Consider the following 20,284-nt stretch of genomic DNA (forward strand, 5'->3'; position numbering starts at 1 on the left):
CCATATCTATATACAGTAAAATCTTCTTTATAATACATTATCATTCATCCCTAAAAGCTTTTTAAAAAACTTTTTATATCTGAAATGAGTATTGAATTTTACCAAATGCTTCTTTCAGCCACAATTTAGGGGTTGTGCAGTTTTTCCTTATTTGACTTATTGATGTCAACCTATTGATCTGATGTATTATATTAATAGAGTTCCTTAAAAAAAAAAAAAACATACTTTCATCCTAGAAGAAGCTTTGCCTAATTATCCCAGGCTATTTTACCCCCGGAAGGACTTCCTTCAGAAGCAAAGGAGAGAAGCTAGGACCTCCAATAATTTATTTAACCTTTGACATCAGCTTTCACAAAACATTTTATATACACATGCTTCATATCATTTGAGCCTGTGGTAAGTGCAGGCCAGATATGATTGTCTCATTCTATAAAAGAAGAAAGAGGAGTCCAGAAAAATTAAATAGTTACCTGGCCAGTCTCCTGGTAGAAAAGCCAGGGAAGGAATACAAGCTTGGACATATTATACCTCTCACCATCTACACCTCGGGGAAGTAAACCCCACTGAGTTGTCCTTCCTGCTGATTTGGGAAGGCTAATGCTTTAGTGCCACCTCCCTCATTCTGCAGATGGGAAGACTCGCTGCATCAGCTCCTCATGCACTAGTCACCACCATCTTAGCCTATAATTGCTTGGCTCTGATAGGGTCTGCGTTGTTCATAAAGTAAAAGGAAGTCTGGTTACCATGCACAGGTCACTGAGCAAGAACCCAGTCGGTGGTGGGGTCTCTGGCCCTTCTCCAGCCTTTGCAGTGACAGACACTCAAGTGGAGGGCCTGGTTAACCAGGTGCTGCTGATATGTCACAGATCCCCAAGCTTATTCTTAAAGAGAACTGTCCTCTTCCAAAATGACTGTCTTGTTTCTTTACATACCCTCAATACCCTTACCATTCCTGGGGCTTTTGTTCCTGGGTCCAGAAGGTTCTAGAGTCTGTCTTCCCTAATAAGTTCCTTCTGGCCAAGCTCACTCTTCCACCTCCACAGACATGAGCTCTAGATGGGGTGGCCAGTCATTCTGGTTGCTCCAAGACATGCAGTTTACACCTGGGGTCCCAGGGTAATTGTTAATAGCACTCCCTTTCACTTTCACGCACCATGATGGCCAAGAGGAATCACTAGTCCCAAGATTTAGGACCAAAGTCCTCTCTGGCCCCATCCACTCCAACTAGAAATCCTGTTTGCTGTACTTTCAAAGTATACCAGGAACCTGATCACTTTCCTCCAGCCCACAACCCCCACTGACATTCTAAACAACATAACCTCTCCCCTAGATTACCCTCACGCCTCCTTCCTCTGGCCCTGAATCTATTTTGAACACTGTAGCCAGAGCCTTCTTTTTACAGCATAAGCCAAAGAAATGTCCCCTTTCTGCTCAGAACCTTGCAATGCTTCCCCATAGCCCTCAGCATAAACCCTCACGCCCTTACAGTGGTCTTCTTCTTTGCTATCTGCACTGTGATCCTGGGCCCCGCCCTCCCCTCTCTGACCGCATCCCCTTTGATTCTCTCATTCCTGAGTTCTGTTGCTCCCACACTGACCTCCTTGGTATTCTCAGTGCACAGCAGACATGCTCCACCACCGGGCCTTTGCACTGGCTTTCCTCTCTGCATGAAGTGCTTTTTCCCCAGAGATCCGCCTGGCTAACTGCCTCTCTCCTTCTTAATCATGCTGACCACCCTTTATAAAATCATATCACCTCCCCAAATGCTTGATCTCCCCTTAACCCATTCTTTTTTTTTTTTTTAATCTCATGGAACTTACCATTTTTTAACAAACCACATACTCTCCTTATTTATTATTTTCTGTCTGTCCCCTTATCATCTAAGTTCCACATGCAGGGACTTTTATCAGTTTTACTCACTGGTTGAATTCAAGTACCCAAAACAATGTCTGGTACATAATAGATGCTCAGTAAATGTTGGTCGAACAAACAAATCAATTTGCCTGAAGGCAAATCCACTGGCTCTGAGCCCTCACACTCAGCGTCACCATCAAGACTGTGTCACCAGCCTTGACTTAAGGGCTGAGTTTAGGAAGCTCCTCAGTGCTCCCCTCGGGGCTTCGCACACCGAGGATCACCCTGTCCTCTCTGCGACTCAGTTTATGGATCTAAAACCTGGTGGGAAGGAGAAAGGGGACGCCTCTCCGACGGATCTTAGGGCGAAAGCAGGGGAGCCCTGCCAGTGGGGACCCACGGCTGGCTGGTACCTGCGGCTTCGTGTCCTCTTCGTCCTTGTAGTAGTAGAGCTGCTGCGCCCTCAGCACGAAGTATCTCTGCTGCCAGTTCTTCACGATGGACCTCTGCTTCCTGAGCCAGCCCATCTTGATGGGCCTCTCCAGCGGGTTGGGGGCGGACGGCTGGTGGAGGGCGGCCATCTGCTCGCCGGTCATCACACTCTTGGACCGAGCTACGGAGAGGAACAGACAGGCAGGCTGGCTGAGGGACATGAAGCGGCGAGCGGAGGGGAAGCGGGGGGGCGCCGAGGCCACAGAGGAAGCCCCAGGGGGCCGAGAGGCTGGCTGCGCCCCAGCCAGGCTGGCTCAGGGGGCCAGGCCTGCGGGAGGAAGGAAGCCCCGAGCGGCCGAGAGGCAGCCGAGAGGCCTGCTCCAGGCGCGGGCCGGCCAGGGACCGGGAAGCCGGCGACAGCCAGAGGCCCGACGCACACGCAGTCCGGCGCCCGGCGCCAGCCCCGTCATTCTGCAAAGAGAAAGGCTGGCTGGAGCCTTCTGAAGAGGAAGTGGCCGCAGCATCTGACAAAAGGTGCTTCCTTTTTCCTGCGTGGGAGTCGGTATCTGACAAGAGAAAGAGAAAACGGTGCCCGCTCGGAGGGTTCGGGGAGTCCTACGCAGCTGCAGAGGCAGCCGGAAGCTGGCCGGGCACTGTCCCCAGAGCAGGACCTGGCGCCCCGCAGCGTCCCTCCGCAGCAGACCCCGAGCCCCCGGCCCGCTCCACGCCCCCACCGTGCAGGACGCTGGCCCCTCCGGAGTGCTCCTGCCCAGTGTCATCCATTGCCACTCTGTCCCTGGCCCTCTGAGCGTATTTACAGCCCTCTCTGCTCCACCGGGGGCCTCACCGTAGCTGCCTTCCTACCACGGGACCTGTCGGGTGGGCCCTTCCCTGCGCTGACGACACACAAGGACCCAATGGAAAACGCATCTGCCAGCAGAACACAGAAGGGGAATTTGAATCCAGACCCTCATGTTTTTACACCAGAGCGCTGCTGTCACCAGATCAGGTCCAGGTGTCCACAGCTCGTCTCCAGGGTAACTCCCAGCCCGGATAGCGGTCTCCTTTCCTTCCCTCCACAGCAATGGGTCTGCAGGCCTGTGGTCCGGCTGGATATGTCCTCTGAGCCCCACCTCCTTTCTTTCCCTGCCAGTTCTATCGTACCCTTCTACAGAGGTCCACCACATGGGAGCACCAAACCCCGATCATGTGCTGCCATCCCCCAGTGCCTGCACTCCTGTTCTTGCTGGAAGAAGTCTCTGTCTTATAGCCCCTTTCTTCAGCTTTTGTGGGTCCCCGGAACATTCATGACACAGCTGAATGCAGCCAACTTCACTTTGACCAGTTTCTCCCAGCCTGGTTGGAGACCAGCTCTTCCTTTCCTGGCTCTTAGACCCTTGAGTCCAGTACACAAATTCTCCGAGCCTCAGTTTCCTCGCTTGTTAAACTAGGGTAATGACAGTCCCTACTCTATGGAATCATTGTAGAGATTAAACAAGCTAACATATATAAACATATATAACTTGGACATATATAACTTGTCCAAGGGAAGCAAAAGTGACTTGTTCATTTTATCAACAGGTAACGTTGCTTCCACTACAAGGTTGGAGATCATCTCTGAGAGCTTCCTAAACTTCCCTGTGCATTTCAAGGTGTCGCTCCATCATCAAGCTTCCTCTCTTCCTTCACTCCTAACTTTAATGCATTGAATCGAGAACCTTTCCCATTGCTTTTGATTCCTTTCTTTCTATCTCCTTCTCTGCCTATGGCTTTCAACCTTTATTTCTGTTCATGGCATACTTTTAAATACCAGAATTTTATATGGCAACACAGACTAATTGTATTCAGAGTTATCACCCTATTTATGTGTTTTACCCTTCAGTCCTATAAGGCTGTCTGAAGACGACTCTGCTCCCTTGATCCTCACAAGGAGCCTATGTTCCTGTCACATCCCTTGTAGCCTGTAATCACCCCTCCCCTCCCACCAGGGAATGGAGAGGCCATACTATGTTGGACACCGGAGGACAAGGCATACTCGGTTCAACCTCCTCTTGGGCAGACATCATCGTAACAGTGCATAAGCCCGGTTGTAGTGAACAGTAATTTGACATTTTGATGACAAGTTGGCAGCATGCTTGCAAAGGGTTTGCTTTATATCAGTGTGTCCTGACACCCCAGTTAAGAATTTTATCTTAGATCTTGCTCCTCAGTGAACTGCTGTCTTCATGATCTTCCACCTGTAGTTCAAACAACCACCACACTGAGGCTAGTCACGTACTCTAAGGCTGTGTACATGATCTAAAGGAATGATAGCAGGGTCTTGGCCGGAATAAAACGGGAGGAAGGAATTTGAAGAACTGTGTACAGCTCTGTGTCTCTCTAGATCAGAGACCGTAACTTGTGAAGACTCCTATCTGTCCTAGAAAAGGGCAGATAATAGACAGAGATGAAAAAGAATGTTCGTACCCACAACCTTTAGAGAAAATGGAGGAGTGAGGCATTCTGGCAAATTCAGGGGTGTTCTCCTTCACGCCAATAGCCTCAGCATAGCCCAGCCATTCTCCTAAAGTAGCATTAGTATGACCATTCTCCTGAAGTAGCATCAGACTAGGGAGGGAGGGCCGCCCTCCAAACAGGGCCATAATGAGGAAGCTTCACTTGGCTTCTGGGGTGATGCCACCAAATGAAGCCAGCCCAGAAAAGGATAGAAATAAGCAGATGCCACACAATGGTTATGAGGACTCAGGCCTCCTGAGCCACCCCCAGAGACCCAAAGAAATTGCTAGAACCATGATGGGAGAAACTAAAGGGGGGTGGGGGAAACAGACGCCAAAAAGACACTGTAGATTGAAGAGAATTAACTCAGCATGGAACTTGGTTGCTGGAATATTATTCTCTGGTTAATTCTGTGCAATTTTTATGCTCTGTTGTGGCAAAAACGATGACAAAAACAAATACACAGAAACAAAACCTCCTCTAGAAACATCTGTGCTCTACAGAACGGCCTAGCAAAGGCAAGAGGAGGTATGTGGATCTTATGTCCTCGGACCTGGCCAAGAGGGACTTGGATGCCCTTGGGACTGGTAGGCAACCACCTTGTCTGTCTGCATATGGTCAAGGCCTTGACTAACCATCTTTTATATTCCAGAAATGATACCATTCACCCAGACATCCACCCAGTGCTTCTTGAGTGCCTGTTATCATCTTCATTGTGGGTGGTATGACTATACACACTGTGTCATGCTTACAAGTTGGAGTGTGGATAGCCCAGTACAAGCCTCCACACTGCTGGAATTAGCCCCAAACACTGGCGAGGTGACAGCTGGGCCTCCAGTGAGCCAGTGACTAAGCAGGGGAGCTTTCTGTCCCACATCAGAACCATCTCCCACCTTGGCCTTCAGCATTGCTCATCAATCAGACCTATCCTGAGATGATTCAAATATCAGGGAAGGAAGCCTGGTGGGCTTTGAGTCTGACTTGTTTTTGGCTAAGTTTCCTTGTTAATTCTTTTGAACAGTCTCTCTTCTTTGTGGGTGTGACTTGTTCCCAGATAAAGTAAACAAAGAAATCTGTTACTATTAATGGAGCTGTTTCTCATAAAGAAAATAATAACTGTGATAAGCTTCACTTGTGAGCCAGTCACTGCACACTGAGTGCACGCTCCCAGCCCTGTGGGAAGGAGATCTGAGCCAGGCTGTGCGTTGGAGAGGGGGCTGCAGGCACACCAGGCAAGGCAGGAAGTCACAAAGCAGTTGCTAAGCATTTACAGAACACTCTGGGGAAGTGGGAAGTGAGCGCCTCAGTAAAGTTAGAAACCCACCCTGACTTTAGTAGAGAGAGAAAGAAGAAGCCCCTCTGTGTTGTCCAAAACAGTAGCCACTTGCTATTTGTGGCTATGTACATGTAAATGAATTAAAATGTATTAACTTTAGTTCCTCAATCACACCAGCTACATTTCAAGTGCTCAGTAGCCCCGGGTGGCTCTTGGCTACAGGATTGGACAACACAGATAGAGAACATTTCCATCAGCACAGAAAGTTCTATTGGTCAGCACTTCCTGGAATCGGAGTGTTACCGTTACTAAGCATGAGACAAAAATGGGTTATAAATGGTGGGGCAGCATTTCATCAAATAGGAAATCAAGCTAGAGATCCCTGAGAAGAAGTGGCTTCAGGTGGCAGCGCGAGAAGCTCAGCCTTGATCTGAGAGGTTGTATGGAACCACTACATGTACCTTGGCAAGGGAGGCCTGGGAGAAAATATAGACGAAAATATAGACGAAATGTGTATGCTGAGTTTTAGTCTGCAGTCTGGGAGGCCACCAGAAAGAAAAGAAGACAAATGGAAGAAGTGCCACATGCCCAGAGGAAGCCCAGAAACTTCTGTTTCTGTAGTAGAAGTTAGCTACTCTCTGCCCCAAGTTGGAGCAAGAGAAAATTCAAGATAGAAGTATAAACAGAAAAGTCAGCTTGGGAAGCATTATCACTTCCTTTCTTCATCTTCCCATCTTCTGACCCCTAACCCCCAAAATAATCAATCACAAAATCTTCTAGGGTCTACTTTTGAGATATTTCTTCTATCTGCTCTCAGCTACACTTCAGTTTAGATTCTATTTTAGATGGTCAAATGTACAGGTGAGATGCTAATGGTTCATCCGAAGCTGGGTATTTTCTCAATATGTTGATACAAGCTGTGCATTTGTCTGGGAACCATGTTAAATGGCTTTGAAAGGGGAGTAGATAATACATGCTTCACCCCCAGAAACCTGAGCTGCAGACCTGTCTGTCCAACTGCCTACATGTACTTTGATGGGAATCTCAAGGTCATCATGTTAGTGAAAGTGCCACCTTACCCTGCCCCCTCCACCATTCCCTTCACCTTATGCCCACAAACACACACCCAAACCTGCTTTACCTCCACAGATCTCCGTGATGGGCTGTGAGGGATGTCTTCCCAGCCAACCAAGCAAACCAGAAAGCTGCCCCATTCCACAGTCACCACAATCAACAACTCTCTCTCAGATCCAGCCTTCCTCTCTACCCACCCACCTCCCTGCTTTTGTGGGTCCTTCTGTTCTCCCCCTGGATTTCCACAATAGCTCCCTATGTGTCTCTTCTACCAGTCTCACCTCCAGTCCATTGGTGACATTGTCTATGACATGGTCCTTCTAAAACACAAATCTGATCATGTTACTTGCCTAAAGCCTCCGATGATCCTCCAGCACCTTCATCATTAAAAGATGCAGGCTAAACTCCCTACCAGGAGTTCAGAGTCCTGTGGTTTTCCTCCCGCATTTCCCGCTCCTTCTCCACATGCATACTGCCTTTCCTTCTTGACAACATGCTATTCTCTCTGCTGGAATATTCTACCCCCACCCACCCACCCCCAATTTGACCCCTTGGAAAGCTCTTGTTCATCCTTCAAGACTTACTTCAGCCCACATCTCCCATGAGAAGACTTCCTAGCTCAGCCGGACTCAGTCACTCCCTGGGCTCTGTTCGCTTTTAACTGGGAACACTTCCATCAGAGCACTTCTCATCCTGCCTAGTCCTCTCTCTTACTCTGTCTTCCCTCTCCACATATGCTCTAAAGAGTTAAAGGGGCTCTGCCTTTGGCCTTGCTCATCCTTGTATCCCCAGCAGCTAACACAGTGCCTGAAAGAGAGGGCAGGGTGAAGTAGCAGAGGGCACAGGCTTCTACATATGTAGCGTTGGGTGAGTCATATTCTATCTCTGAGGCTCGGTTTCCTCCTCCGTGAAGTTGTGATAATGATATGTACCTTGTGGGTGGCTAGTCTCTAAGAATGAATAATGATAAGTGGAGAGGCCCAAGCCACTGTCTGCTTCTTAGAACATGGGCATTAAATGGAGGCTATTATTATTAAAATGGACTCGATTTTATGTTAAATGAGAGAAAAGACAGAAGAGATGAAAGAGAGAAGGGATGAAAGAAGGGAGAGAGAGGGAGAAAAGGAAAAAGGGAAGACTAGCTGGGCATTGTACAACATTCCAGGTGCAAATCCAGAGGCCTAGTTTGGATGGTGGCAGTGGAGAAGGACAGAATAGGGGAGGCGGTTGTGAGGGGAACCACCAGACAAGGAGGAGTGGGAGGCGAAGACTCGTGTGAGGCTTGGGGTGACCTCAGGTAAGGCAGCCTGCTCCATCTGTTCTTTTGCCGTACCCTGGCTGAGCACACAGTGTGTACCAGGAACCGTGTCAGGTTCTGGGATATAAGATCAACTAGATGCAACCCTGTCCTCAAATAGCTCATGGGTCTGGGAGACCTGTTCATAGAGGCAGGGAAGGAGGTCAGAGGACAAAGTGGGTTTAAACAGGCAGGGGAATCCCATTCTGGGCCTGGTTAGATGTCAAGCTGGACCAAGAGCTGTGGACTTCGCCCGAGCTCTGGTGTTGACAGGTAAGGCCTGGGGATTAAGAAAGAGATAAGAGGGAAAGGTGCAAGCGAAAGCCAGGAGATGAGAGTGACGTGAAAATCTCAGATCTGAAAAGTAACACAACAGATGTTCAGAAACCAAAGAAAAGCCTGGGCGCACAGGACACCAGCACAGAGGAAAGCATTTTTAACTTGAGGCTATGGAGATAAACTTAGATGTGAGATGGAAGACATTATTACCATTTTTCTTGGGACCTTAAAGAGAGCTTGCAGTAGGTCTAAATATGGGGAAAAGGAAGTGTAGCAAGAAAATCCATTATCACCAAGAGTTTGGGGGTGGAGCAGGGCTACCTAGAAGGGCAAAATCAGAGGAGAGAGGCTGTCATCCTGTGCCAAGCAAAGATCCAGGGCCAGGTCAGGCCCATTTCACATCCCTGGGCCAGGAGCTGTCCTTGGGGAGCACATGGGGCCTTTGAGTGGAGAAATAGGTTTCCTCTGCCTCTGGATGGATGGATGCAGCCACACACCAGGGTAATAACTTGAAGAGAGGAGCACCACTGGGTTTCAGCACTACTCTCCCTTTCTGCCAAGGCCCTTGTACAGTGCACACTTATACAACCTTCCATGTTCTGTAAGAGGTCACTTAAGGATATAAAGCACCATTCAAAAGCAAGACGTTCTTTTTAAAGGAGTATTTGAGTCTCTGATCTCAGTTTTCTCTCTCAGAAAGGTCTACCTGACTCCAAAGGTGGGCTGAAAGCCCCATGGCCTCAGGGATAAACATCTTTGTGCTTTTATTGCATGGTTGCAGGTGATAAGTTGCTAGAGCTATAAAGAGGTTCTTGAGAGGAAGAAGGACCATGTCTTACTCATTTTAGTATCCTGAGCAGCCTCATAGTGTCTGGCTCAGAAAAGTTAACTGGGAAGAATGAAGAAAGGAGAGAGGTGTATGTGTGATGTGTGCCTGAGTGTGTGTGTGTGTGTGTGCACGCTATGGAGAGAAAATAATGTTGAATAATGTTCTGATAAAAGATTTATAACATGGATTTTTAACAAAAAAAAACCTAGTCTTTCTCTCTTATTTCCTTTATTAACCAATCAGGAAAATTAATTGGACATTTCTTATGTGCAGGGCATTGTGCTGGGTAATGGGCAAGGTTTAAAAAATAGAGGAAACCTTCTAGATTAGTGAACTTGAGACTGTGGGGTTTCAAGTACTTATTGTACACCCCGGCATACAAAATGCATTCCACTGTTTCCCATGGCTGCCCCAACCCCAGTCTTATTTCTTGATGACCTCAGCCCTGTCATACTCTCCTTGTATAAACTAGGGGGATTCATAATCAGTCGTGAATCACGAAGTATTAAAGGAGAGATGAGCATCTAGTTGAGGCTTTCTTTCTGGTAAAATCAGAATAAGAAAAGAGTAGCATTGATGAACACAATGGAATGGAAGCTCATCCATCAAAAAGTAGGGTCCCAGAGTCAGGGAGTTCAACCCATTTCTTCACCAATCTAAACACACCTCCTAGAAGAGCATCTGGCCAATTGAAGTTTCCTAATAAATATTTGTTAAGTGAATAAAATCAACATTTTAGAATGAAATGCAACCTTCTATCAGGTATTGCATATATGCAACAAATATTGGCCAGTTTACCTATTCATGGGATTTCTAGATGTGTTCACATGTGCCCACTCAAGCAGAGTGGCCAATAGAAGATATAACCCCTGATCTAATAAAGATGCACATCAATAGTGATATATTTATTGAATATTTATCATGTGTCAGCCACAGTGCAAACACTTTATAAATCTAGTTTCATTTAAATCTCACAGGAACTCTTTATGGGAAGCACCATATCTGTCTTACAGACAAGGTCATCTCCATCTTACAGACAAAGAACTGAAGCTCACAGAAGTGAAATGATTTGCCCCAGTTTTACTGCTAGAAATCTGATTTCAAAGCCCCATACCCCTTCTAGGCTACAGTACCCCCAGAGAAGCATGTATTCTAGGGTTAAAGAGAGGCACCTAAGTTGGGAATCAATGTGTAATACAGTTGCCAGGGTCAGATGGTAAGTGGGAAGTGAAGAAGAGAAGGTACTCCCCTTCCTCGGGGCAAGGGACCAAAGCCACTATTCCCAACCCATCACGTGAGACACCTGCTTCAGCCTCTACCCATTTTGCCTCCATATTATGCATAAACAATGTTGTGCTACTTTTCCTATCCACAGTAGGTTCTGCAAGCCTCAATAGGTCTTGAAAAAAACAGTGACAAAAAATGGTGCTGAAACCTCTAGCCCATCCCTGAGGCTATGCTGACACGCTGATAGGAAAATGGACATAATAGGTAGTCCTGTCATGTCTTACCAGTGCTGTGCCCAAGCTCATTAAAAGAGACTTAAGGATTCTGACCAAAGCCCAATGTGGCCGAGGTGTGGGAGGGAGGAGCTAACCCAGGCCAGCCCAGCACTCAGGCCCACACCACAGCCTGCGGCTGGCGGCCCACCGAGGCTGAGGATGGGGCTGCTGGGGAGCTGGGCAAATCCCTGATTAACAGGGATCTTTTAGCCTTCCCTATTCCCAGCATGCACACACACACACACACACACACACGCAGACGAACACAGACCTGCCTGTCCAGTTGCCAGACTGTGGGAACATGGCCCCCCCCAGAAGAAAGTTAGGTCTTCTAACTTCAGAACCTCCAGGCTCACTTTCTTTATTCCTTTTCTCTTTTCCAAGGCAAGTAGGGTTCCAAGGCCAACTGCTCTCCATTTTTTTTTTAATGGTGGTTGTTTTATTTTTTTTCAAGATTTTATTTATTTATTTGACAGAGAGAGAGAGCGAGCACAAGCAGGGGGAGCGGCAGACAGAGGGAGAGGGAGAAGCAGGCTCCCCACTGAGCAGGGAGTCCGATGCGGGGCTCGATCCCAGGACCCTGGGATCACGACCTGAGCCTGAGGCAGACACTCAACCAACTGAGTCACCCAGGCGCCCCAAATTGCTCTCCATTTTAAAGAACCCACTATTCAGGGACGTGGGGAACTTTTAAAATCTTTTCACTTTCAAAACCTGGCATTTAAACTTTAGGAAAAATGTATCCTGTGATTACTCTCCTGGATTTTTCTTTGAATTCTAAGTTTCATTTCTAATTTTAGTGAAAGTCCTTGCCACCTGCAAAAAACAACAAGCTAAGACTGAGGGCAGCCAAGGGGATTGCTCTGTGCACCTGAAATTAAATCACATGGGCTTCCCCAGGACACTCACCCATGGGACAAATTTACATAACCTCATTCAAAGAGCTATCTAAAAGTCGTCCTCTGAACGCCTGCCTCTATACCCAGGAACTGAGCAGGTTGAATTTTCCCATATTGTATAGGCTATAGAAATGCCCTTCATTGTTTGACAAATAAACATTTCGGCCTAGAAGAACAAATTCTGTTTTGGAAAGACACTTAGCCCAGATCACTGTCTTTTGCAGGAAGAGGTTAAAAATGTGGTCTCAGTAGCAATATAAAGGAGAGAGAGAGTGAGACAAGAACTGGGTGGGGGTGTCAGAGAAGGAGAGAGAGAGAGAAGGGGGCGGAGACAGGGCAAGGGAGGGAGAGAATTGGCTTCCTGTTTCTTGGGCTTGCAAGGTCTTCTGCGCTTACAAATTCCCTCGGCCAAGGGCACCTTTCCAGGGCCACCCCTCTGGTGTCCACATTTTGGAGCTTGTGCGTTTCTTAGGAATTTAGAGCACAGTTGCCTCTTGTGGGTGTGTGTCTCCATTAGCTGCAACACTTCAAGGGCCCCCCTCCTTCTATCTTTGCATAACAGGAAGCCAAGTGTAATAACAAGAAGCTTGCAGAATTGTGAATGCTTCCTACTCAACACTGCCCGGGCTGCCTCTTCCTCAGCACAAGGTGAAGTGGAGATTTGGCAATCGGGTGGTAAATGTAGCTTGTGTTGACAACGTGGCTGTTTGTGGATGGACGCTAATTGCCTTCCCAGACATCAGCACAAGGAAAGACTTTGCATCATGTAGGACCGTGGGACAGCACAGGAGGCTCCGCTTGGTGCTCACATGCTGTGCTGAAGCAAGAAGGGCCTTGGGAGAAGTAGTTCCCCTTCCATTGTCACTGCTAGTCATTTTTTCTAGTTAAGAGGTTTTGCTTAGTCACTGGCATTCATAAATAAATAATGCATTCGAGTGCTTGACGTATTTGCATTTTATAAGCCCGGATGAATTCTGGGGTCCCTCCCGGTGCTTCCCAGCAGCGATCCAGCAGGGGCAGTGCTCAAGACAGGCCCCCGTGACCAAGCACAAGGCTACCCATCCCACAGATGTCACTCCATTCTGTTCCTACAGCCTTCCCCTGGTCTTCGGGACTAGTGATTTTTAACCCGACAATCCTACTAAGGATGTGAACAACGAACAATTCTTGCAGTGGGATGGGCCTGGCATACAAGTCATGATATATTTCTCTTATTCTACAACCTGATAAAAAGATTCTATTAAAAATTGAGGCGATTAGATTAAGGGTAGAGGAGAGATGATACCAATAAATTATTAATGAGTTTTGCTGGGTGTGATCAGTCAGTGTGGTTAGTAAGCAAAATGTCCATATTTTAGAGATGCATAATTAAAGATGAGGAATAAAAGTCCATAGCATCAGAGATTTGCTTTAAAATGTCTCAGCAAAGAAAAGAAAAAAAGAAAAAAAAAGGCATGGCTAAAGCAAATGCGACAAAATCTCAATATCTATTTAATATCAGTAATGGATATACATGGGGGTTCATTATACTTACCCTCTATATTGGTGTTTGAAATGTGCATATAATAAAAAATCTTTTTCAAGATTCTATTAAGTGTTTAAAAATACCTTCTATTAGGCTTATTTTTTTTTCACACATCAACTATTGCCCTGAATTTCAACTTGCTCATTTTCCCAGGCCTGCATTTCCAGACCTGTTAGTTATTCCTCTGAGCACAGCAGAATGATCCTACACAGATGTCCTACCACACACGGACACATTCTTCCCGGACAGATCCTGCCCCTCCGTCCCCCTGGGCTGTCACTTTATCACTTAATGAAGGCGAAGAACTGAGGGACTCCCGATGCTCCCAGTTATGGATAGTATTTCCTGTAAAGTCAACTTTTACCCAAACTGTTAGTGGTGGTGATGGTGTGTGTATGTGCATTCGTACACGTGGATATGTACCCGTGTGTGCGCACGCGTGCGCGCGCACACACACACACACACACACACACTTCCCCAGCCTAGGGGAAAGAGGAATGGACAACCCCACCTTGAAAAACAGCTGTGGCAAGGAAGGCAAGGAGGCTCCGTCTTGTATGACAATTCCATCTAACTGGGGGGACTGTCTGGGACATCTGAGGCCTAGTACAGGCTCAATGGGAAAAATGGAGTGACTGATTATCGGTGTTTGCAATGTCAGAAGTTAGAGAAAGTGATAGTCCATAGGCTTCCCCTGCAGCGTGGGAGACGGCCCAGTCGATCTTAGCTCCCCTGGCCCTGTGGTAGAGAGGCGGGCAGCATAGTGTAGTGGAAGGTGTATCTGATTGGGCTCAGGAGACCTGGGTTCAAGGTCTAGCTCAGACACAAACCAGCGGTATAATTCTCTGCGCCTTTCTGAGCCTTCATTTCCTCATTTATAAAATCAAAGGATGAAAATAAACCATCTTGAATGCAATTCCAACTCTAAATTTTTTCTGATTAACCTACAAAGCATCTCTCAGCTGCTTAATTTCTGTTGTAACCCTATTTTAGGTGCGACAGGTCTAAATTTGTCAACTCAGGCAGGACTCCAGTTTTATATCAAGAACATGGGCCTCTAGCAATGCATTTATTTAACTGACTAAGAAAAAATGGATTTGGCAAAAGACATATTCTGGGCGGTTTTAATTAAACACAGATGGTTTGGCATACCCCTGGGTAGAGTATTTGTGAATTTCAGTATTAGGCCATGGAAGATCCCCTGAGGAGTCCCAGTGATAATACACGGTGGGGGGTACAAAGACAAAAGCCACAGTGACTATTACTCAAGGGTTGACAAAGCAACAGGCTGTGTGGTCCATCTCTTCTGGAGCAATATCTTAGCTCCCAAATATTATGGGCCCGTCATCTCCTGCGCATATCTCTCCGACTCTAAACCAGACCTTATACATCAAAAACTGCAAACACATCCATGCTCTTTCAACCAAAGAAACCTTCTAGTAGTTTAGTTAATGAGATAATAATGTTTGTCTGTTGAGTTTATTTATAAGGATATTCACTACAGTACTATTGTTTAAAAAATGTAAACCACTAAATGTCCAAAAACATGGAATCGGTTAAATGAAGTATGGGATGCCTATAAAGTAAAATACTATGTAGACTTAAAGATGATGCTTTATTGGATTAGAATGACATGGGAAAATGTTGAGTTTATGTAGTTGGGTTAAAAATTACTTATTCCAAAAGAGTACATACAAGGGAACTCCATTTTGTTAAAAAAAAAAAAACGCATTCATACCCATATACGCACAGTATACCATTGGAAAATCGTAAATACAAATGTGGTATAACACAGAAAAACATAATAGCAAGATTCACACCAGACTGCCGTGAGGTTAAAGGTTATTTTCCTGAGAGGTGGGCGTATGAGTAATCTTTATGTTTTCTCTTTGCTGTCATTTTTTTTTTTTATAAAAACAACAACAAAGATTATTTGTAACAGCTCTGTGTTAGCTTTCTCTTCAATGACCTTCAGGCTGAGTCTCCCAAAGCAAAGATTTTAAGACTAAAGTAAGTGAGTCAAGAAAGAGAAATCAGTAAGGAGAATCTGTCCCAATCTTAGAAAGAATTTACATAATCTAAACCAAAGGGAATTCCAGAAGTTTTGATAGAGAGCATTTCAGTAGCTAGTTATGTCGTCTGGGGCACCTCACCCTGTCCTGCCTCACGGGATTATTTGCTAGCAGGATACAATATATAAATGATCCTTTCTGAAATGTAAAGTGGGTATAGATTTGCTTTATTATTATTATTATTACTAACAAGAAGAATTTTTGCAGAGCTTAGCTGCTACATATATAAAATGAAGTGGTTTAACAGGATGCTGGGTGGTTTAACAAGATGCTTGCTAAGGTCCTCCTCGGCCCCCAAATTCTTCTATTCTCTGTTCACCGGCAGTTTCTACTAAGACCATAATGTATGCAGAGTTTACAATTAGAGAGAAAGGCAGCAGGAATGAGGGATTCATTATCTGGGAAAGAACAAAAGAGAAAGCACTCAGGGAAGGAGCGGCATCCGTATAGCTTGAAGCTGCCCGCCGAGACATCATCGAAACCACAGAACCTGAACACGCACGGTCCTTGCGGCTACACAGAGGCAGTCCTTGGGGAGAGAGAAAGGGCAGTGGGAATGCCAGAAGGAGCACAAGGGGATGCTCTGAGGGAGCTCAGGAAGGAAGAACCACCTAAAATTTCAGTCGGTTTAACCTCATGGCATAACAGACCCATATCCAAATTTCCATTGAAATGACAAAAAATTACTTTAGTAAGAATCTGGGGAAATGTGAAATGAAAGTAAAAGTAAAGAAGAATGCAGGGCGCCTGGGTGGCTCAGTTGGTTCAGCGACCTCCCAGGGTCCTGGGATCGAGCCTCTTGTGCTCTCTCTCCGTGTGTCAAATAAATAAATAAGATCTTTAAAAAAAAAAAAAAAAAAAAAAAGAACGCTAGCTGCGTGCTCTTTGGGGGGAGGAGGGTTTCTGTATGACGGAGGAAGGCAGGGCCGGCCAGCCTGCAGTGCGGTATCAGCAGAGGAAGCGCCGCTCACCCAGAGGGGAAGGTCCCAGGAAGAGTCTGCACCTGCTCTGAAGAGCAGAACAGCAGTGCTGGAGATGGGGAACGACGGAGACCGCAAGAGCCACTTCTGCAAGTGCTCAGAGACCAGAAGCCCGGCTGGGCCATGTCATCTCCAGCTTACCCCAGGTGCTCAAAATCTGGCCAGGAAAAATTGATGGCCCTGTCCTGCTGGCTCTCAAATGGGGTCACTGGACCAGTGAGAGCAGGGGATACTTTTCCAACTCCTCTGGGGCTACATAAAGAGAAAAAAAAGAAACTCTTCAGAAGGGGCGCTACTCTCCCTACACTGGATGCTTTTTAAAAAGCTACACGTAAGTTTACCCTAGTGCCCAGCATTTCCACTTCTAAGAATCAAGTCATGAGAAGTGAAAGCGCCAACTTTCTTGGAAGCAAATGTTCCCCGCAGCATTATTCTTCGTGGTCAAGCTGGAAACAATCCAGAGTCCATCAACTGGGCGATGGATAAACACAATAAACACAAGGTGGCCCATCCACGGAATGGAACATTACTCAAAGGCCAAAGGAATCAATGAAGCCCAGACACTTGCTCCAACATGGCGAACCTCAGAAACATCATGCACAGTGAAAGAGACGGAATGCACCAGACGGCATGTTCCAATTCCGTGTATGAGAATACCCAGAAATGGCAATGTCATGGAGACAGGGAGCAAATCATGGTTGTCAGGGGCTGAGGTGAGGGCAGGGAACGGCTATAAATAGGCAGAAGGAAACTTTCTGGGGTGATAAAAAGTGTTTTAAAACGGGTTTGTGGTGATTGCTGCACAGCACTATAAATTTACCAAAAATCATTGAATTCTAAACTTACAATGAAAAAAAATGTATGGCATTGTACCATAAAAACGTGTACATCAGTAAAGCTATAAAAGGAAAGATCAAGAACTGTATATATTTAGTTCACACACACACACACACACACACACACACACACACACAAGGAAGTACTGAAAAGCAGAACAGTCTCTGCACAGAAAAATAAGGAATCATGCCTAACTCTTTTTATAAAAATCATTTTAAATCAACCATAAACTCCACAAAGTTAGAGAGTTGCCTGTTTTGTCACTCATGTATCCCAAGTGTCCAGAGTACCCCAGGAATGTAAAAATACTTCAATATTAGAAAAACTACTCTAATACTTTCATAATGGTTCATTACATCAATAGGTCCAGGAACTAAAAAGCCATATGTTTTCAAAAGATTGTGAACTCACACTTGATAAAGTTCAATACTGATTCATATGAGAAAATCAACTGTCAAGAACGGGAGAATATTTCTTAGGTGGTAAAGAATGCATATTCATACAGGGGACTGAGAGAATGCTCTGTGTTCCTGAAAAGTCAGCTACTGAAGACTGGAAGACTCATACATTGTTGGGAATCAGATCAAGTGTTTGCTGTTTGGGTTGTATGAGGGCAAACAAAGTCGTGCAGGTGAGGCCCATCAAAGGCACCGAAAATGACACAGCCGAACATTTCCACGCTTCTACTGTGTCATATAGTTGAGGGCTGTCAAATGGATGAAAATTTCCATTGCCGTGATATTGTGCAATGCTGGTAGGATTTGACAGAAGAAATCGTTCTAAAATTCATGAAACACAATCAAACGGAAAAACATCAATGTCAAAATCTTGCTTAGAGCTACTGACTTGTGAGGAATGATTGCGATGTCACTTTTTTCTAAAATGATGTCCTTTACCAGCGTTTCTACCCATTTCAGGCTGTGCTTCACAGTACTCGAGGGAGGCCTTGCAGGAGGCAGAATTTCCCCTGTGATTCTGCCACTAACATCCTGCAGTTCTGTTTCCTCTTCAAAGCCGTCAAATGTTATCAGCTGTCTGAAAACAAAATGCTTTGGGGGGGGTTCCCCTTTCATCGCCCGAGGTCCTCACAAAAATGTTAGGATTTATTTTGTATGCATCTGTGAACAACCGTAGTGCATCTGTCTGCCCCGAGCTGTCATGGTGCTCAGACATAGCCCCTTTCCCTGACAGGTCCCTTTGTGGTTGGCCCCACTTGACGGTTCTCACGGCCGCCATACCAAGTCTGTTGTTGCCCACAGAAGAACGAGAAGGACATCATTCTTTTTCCTGTATCCATTTGTTTGCTTTTAGCCACTTTGGTCACTGAAGGACAAACTAAGCTTCTGGTGCAGAAGCCAAAGAAGCAGGAAGCACCAATGGACAAACAGGAAGTGGAAGAAGGGGAACCATGAGTGGGTGACTCGGTGACTGACACCATGACATGCAGGATTTGCTCCCAATTCTCAGGCCCCCTGGCCTGGCGCATCTTATAGCATCAGAGACCTTTTCAAGATGAAAAATAACTTGTAATGTTTGGGTTGGGTTTGTTTTAAGGCAATAAGTTCACTAAACTCAAGGTAGGCACTACATGGAGATTCATTGAACATAGAATACATGTCTTATAATAAACTGGCATGGGGCACATTTAGAAAAAAAGTGGTAAAGATTTTAATGTGGAATAAAAAAATGGAAGAAAGGACTTCATGTGCTCAGGAATGAATCATACTTTTCCTCTTCTGTGCTTTAACTCCACCCTCCCCCCCGCCCCGCTCCACTTTCCTGGCATTCCCTCACTGGAGCAACTGCGAAATGGCTGGCTTTGCATTGGACCCAAGTGGGAAGACACTGCACCCAGACTTAAGAGCAGCCCCTGAAAACATCTGTTCCTTTGAACATGTGGGAAGATGTTTCAAAAAAAAATAGATAAGCATAGCTAACTAGCTGATTGAACATTAAAGTCCATTGATCTGTAGCATGACTTTGTTACACCAGGGATGGATGTATTTTGGAGGGGGGGAGTTGGGGGTGGGAAATGAGTTTCCAGAATACCATTTCTGCTTACATGATTTTGAGAAAAGGGATCTAGAATGACATTCTGGAGTGTTCGGCCATAAAAATAGCATAGACCATTCCAATCTTCCAGCACTTTCCCCTGCCTGATAAAAAAAATTACTTTGGAAAATGTGACTTTTGTGATCTTTGGGAGGAAGCCTGGAAAGGGTGGGCTGAGGGTTCCGAGTGACACAGGAAATCTGTGTTTGTAATGCTTAAGTGTGTGGGTGTGTTCACGTGGGCAGTGCTGGAGAAGAAAAATGAAAGAAAACATTTGCAGACCTTTGCAGGCAGGAGCTGAATGAGAGACTCAAAGAGTCCATAACATTTGTGAAGCATATTTGATATCCACAGAAAATCCTGGATTGAGATTGTCAAAAACAACTCTTGACATCAAAAACACAATCTATAGAAGAACAATCTGACATTGGACTTCATCAAAATTAAAATCTTGTTCCTGTGAAAGGCACTAAGAGAATGAAAAGCAAGCCACAGATTGGGAGAAAACATTTGCGGATCACATACCTGACAAAGGAGTTGTATCCAGAAGATACAAAGAACTCTCAAAACTCAACATTAAGAAAACAAACAAACCGATTTTTGAAGGGGGCAAAATATCTGGGTGGACACTTCACCAAATAAAAAGATGCTAAACATCCTTAGTCATTAGATAAACATAAAGTAACCACAATGAGATGCCACTACAAACATATTAGAATACCTAAAATAAAATTTTAAAGCAAGCTAACAATATCGTGTACTGGTAAGGACGAGAAGCAACTAGAATCTTCATTCATGGCTAATGGGAACACAAAATGGTTCAGCTACTTCAGAAAACAATTTAGCAGTTTCTTACAAAGTTAAACATACATTTATCATA

General features: G+C 45.5%; 1 protein-coding gene across 3 annotated transcripts in view; it reads right to left on the bottom strand.

Moving 5' to 3' along the window:
* The window catches only part of ARHGAP25 (Rho GTPase activating protein 25), an 86,975-nt gene that overhangs the window by 45,058 nt on the left and 21,633 nt on the right, over positions 1-20,284 (bottom strand). For 2 of the 3 annotated variants that reach the window (XM_032410818.1, XM_032410815.1), the window contains exon 2: positions 2,268-2,467. In XM_032410818.1, coding sequence (XP_032266709.1) covers positions 2,268-2,467 — 200 coding nt within the window. Of the gene's footprint in view, positions 1-2,267; positions 2,468-3,020; positions 3,717-20,284 lie in introns of those variants that run through there. The other variant, XM_032410817.1, reaches the window with a different exon arrangement.

Source organism: Phoca vitulina, unplaced genomic scaffold, assembly GCF_004348235.1.
Source record: "Phoca vitulina isolate PV1807 unplaced genomic scaffold, GSC_HSeal_1.0 scaffold12, whole genome shotgun sequence".
Lineage (NCBI taxonomy): Eukaryota > Metazoa > Chordata > Mammalia > Carnivora > Phocidae > Phoca > Phoca vitulina.